Source organism: Pediculus humanus, genomic scaffold (genome assembly GCF_000006295.1).
Source record: "Pediculus humanus corporis 1103172108303 genomic scaffold, whole genome shotgun sequence".
Lineage (NCBI taxonomy): Eukaryota > Metazoa > Arthropoda > Insecta > Psocodea > Pediculidae > Pediculus > Pediculus humanus.
The window spans coordinates 23783-26468 of record NW_002987872.1 but is presented as its reverse complement, the minus strand read 5'-3'; the positions used below and the strand labels follow the sequence as shown (position 1 = coordinate 26468).

Genomic DNA, 2686 nt, shown 5'->3' with positions numbered 1-2686 from the left:
ATATATCATTGTGTGTGTCGTAAAAAATAATTGTTTATTATTATTATTATTAATGTAAGTACGAACGTAATTATTATTATCATTATTATTATTAATGTTTATTGTTGTTTTAAAATTTTATGTTTTTATTTTCTTTTGTTTTATTGTTTTGTAAAAAATTTTTTTTTTGTGTGTGTAATTTTTGGTTGTTGTTGTTTCCGTTTAAATAAATTCAACAAACGTTTGTTTCCCCCGTTCAAAAATTTATTAATGTATCACATGATAATTTTATTTATTAACTCCTACGTAAATAAATAAAATCGCTTTTTTTTTTTTTTTTGATTTTAATAAGTAGGTAATGAGGTAAAATATTTATTTATTTTTAAAACAGACGAGTTTTTATTGATTTTTATAAAATTAATAAATAAATAAATTTATGGATTAATAAGTTATTAATTTACTTATTCGATTTTCGAATGATTGGCACTGACTAAGGGACACTTCGTTTGTTTAATTTTTTTCTTTACGTTTGTCCGTGGTTGTCGTCCACAAATGAAACTTAAAAAAATTTAATAAATTTTATGTATCCAAATAATAATAATAATAATAATAGGTTTTTGTTTCAGGGTCAAAAGGGTTATAATGCGAGATGTTCCAGCCTTCGTGGGGCATCATCCTTACTATCATGATGCTCAATATTTCTTTTTCGGCCTCCATAAGTAAGTAAATTCACATGGATGTACCTGGAATAACGAAAGAAAAATGTGCGCAAAAATGTGGCACGCATTTAAAAAAAAATTAGAAAGCAAAAGTAAACTGATAAATAATTTTCAATTGCGAGAATTTAACAGGATCGGAATCGAGAAATTAACAGTTAGAAAAATTATTAATAATAATAATGATAATAATAATGATGATGATGTGAATAAAATAAGAAGAGGGAAGAGAAAGCGTCGTTTTTATTAACGATCATTTTCTTCTTCGGATGCGAGTTTGGCGATAATTTAACGAAATGATGACGTCAGAATCCTGATTCAGATTAGGCTGACTGTGTAAAGATGATGATGATAATGATAATGATGATGATGATGATGACCTACTGCCTCCGAGTGGAGCCTGCATGACTGTCTATTGTCGTCTCTTTTTACCTTGCCTTTCTCTTTTTTTTTTTATATATTTTTGTCTACTCCTTGTTCTAATAATTTTTAAGTGACAATTTTTTTTTTTTTAAATACAACCGGAGAAATTTTTTTTTTTTTTTTAATTTTTAGCACGTGAAGTTTATCATTATTATTATTAATTTGTGTTAATATATTAATTTTAAAGGTGAAAGATTTTTGGCGACAATTTTTGCATCGCCATCGACGTGCGCATATAAAAATAATCTTCATAAATGTACTTTTACCTTTACCTGTTGGCTGGTAGGAGGTACGTCACACGGTGGCTGCGGTGAAGATTATGATTGGCTTTATACGTGTTGCGTACCCAGTAGCACACCCATAACCGGAGGTAATGAAAAAAAAATTTCCCTCCCCCCCCCCGTGAAAACTTCACGTTTTGGTTGAGACGACGTTTATTTTTTTTCTATCGATTAGGTTTAGCTGGTAAAGGACCGACGGGTAGTAAACCAAATTATAAAAGAACTCCAATAAAAAAACATGATCTCTATCCGGTTCCACCACCTCCATCTTGCGGAGTACCAGCCATTCAATTTAGAAAAAGAATCATAGGAGGAAATGAAGCTTATTTTGGAGAATTTCCATGGCAGGCTCATATAAGAATAGCAGGGTGAAAATTATTATTATTATTTTTTTTTTAAACGACAAAACCCATTTAAACAATAATAATAATTTTTTTGTTTTTAACAACATACTTAAAATTAATCTCAATGTTTATATCTGAAAGGAAACGGATGTTGTTGTTGTTGTTGTCTTGATAAATCTTAAACCTTAAACAAAAACAATTATTACTATACATAAAAAAAAAAAATTAACACGATAAAAGTATTATTAAAATATGATACATAAAGAAGGACAAAACTTCACGTCCGTGAAATAAATAATAATAATAATAATAATAATAAAAGAACTGATATTAAATTGAATTTTTTTTTTTTTTAAGGTACCAATGTGGCGGTGTCCTGGTTAGTCAATGGTTTGTCGTCACAGCTGCACACTGCATACACAGGTACGTACGTACAGGTACTCTCCCTCATTTATGGTTATGACTAATTATATATTAATTAAAAATTCGAATCAAAATTATTTAGAGCGAGACTGAGAGACATAAAAGTTTTTCTCGGAGAATACGATACTCAAAATACTGGAAATTACATAGAACCACTTCCGGAAGAAATTCATAAAGTATCTAAAAAAATTCTTCATCCACATTTTCAATTTAAAATAACTCAACCGGACAGGTGAGAAATTTTTTTTTTTTAAATCATTAAAAAAAAAAATGGCAGACATATTGTTTTCGTTTTGGTTTTAGATTCGACATTGCCCTTTTAAAATTATCTAGAAAAGTTCAATATAAAGAAAATATATTACCAATATGTCTTCCAGAACAATCTGACACATTTGAAGGTTACATAGGAGTCGTGGCCGGTTGGGGTAAAACTGATACGACTTACGGTAATACACTTGAACGATTATTTTTTTCTCGTTTTGTAAACGTCATTATTATTATTATTATTATTATTTGTTTT

At 28.6% G+C, this 2686-nt stretch overlaps 1 protein-coding gene across 1 annotated transcript in view; it reads left to right on the top strand.

Annotated features, from left to right (window-relative positions):
• Positions 1-621: 621 nt before the first annotated feature.
• Positions 622-2686, top strand: part of Phum_PHUM571420 (trypsin-beta, putative) — a gene marked incomplete at both ends in the record, with an annotated part of 2670 nt that continues 605 nt past the window's right edge. The window contains 6 exons of the mRNA XM_002432093.1: positions 622-698; positions 1313-1488; positions 1575-1767; positions 2101-2166; positions 2249-2398; positions 2470-2681. Coding sequence (XP_002432138.1) covers positions 622-698; positions 1313-1488; positions 1575-1767; positions 2101-2166; positions 2249-2398; positions 2470-2681 — 874 coding nt within the window. The remainder of the gene's footprint in view (positions 699-1312; positions 1489-1574; positions 1768-2100; positions 2167-2248; positions 2399-2469; positions 2682-2686) is intronic.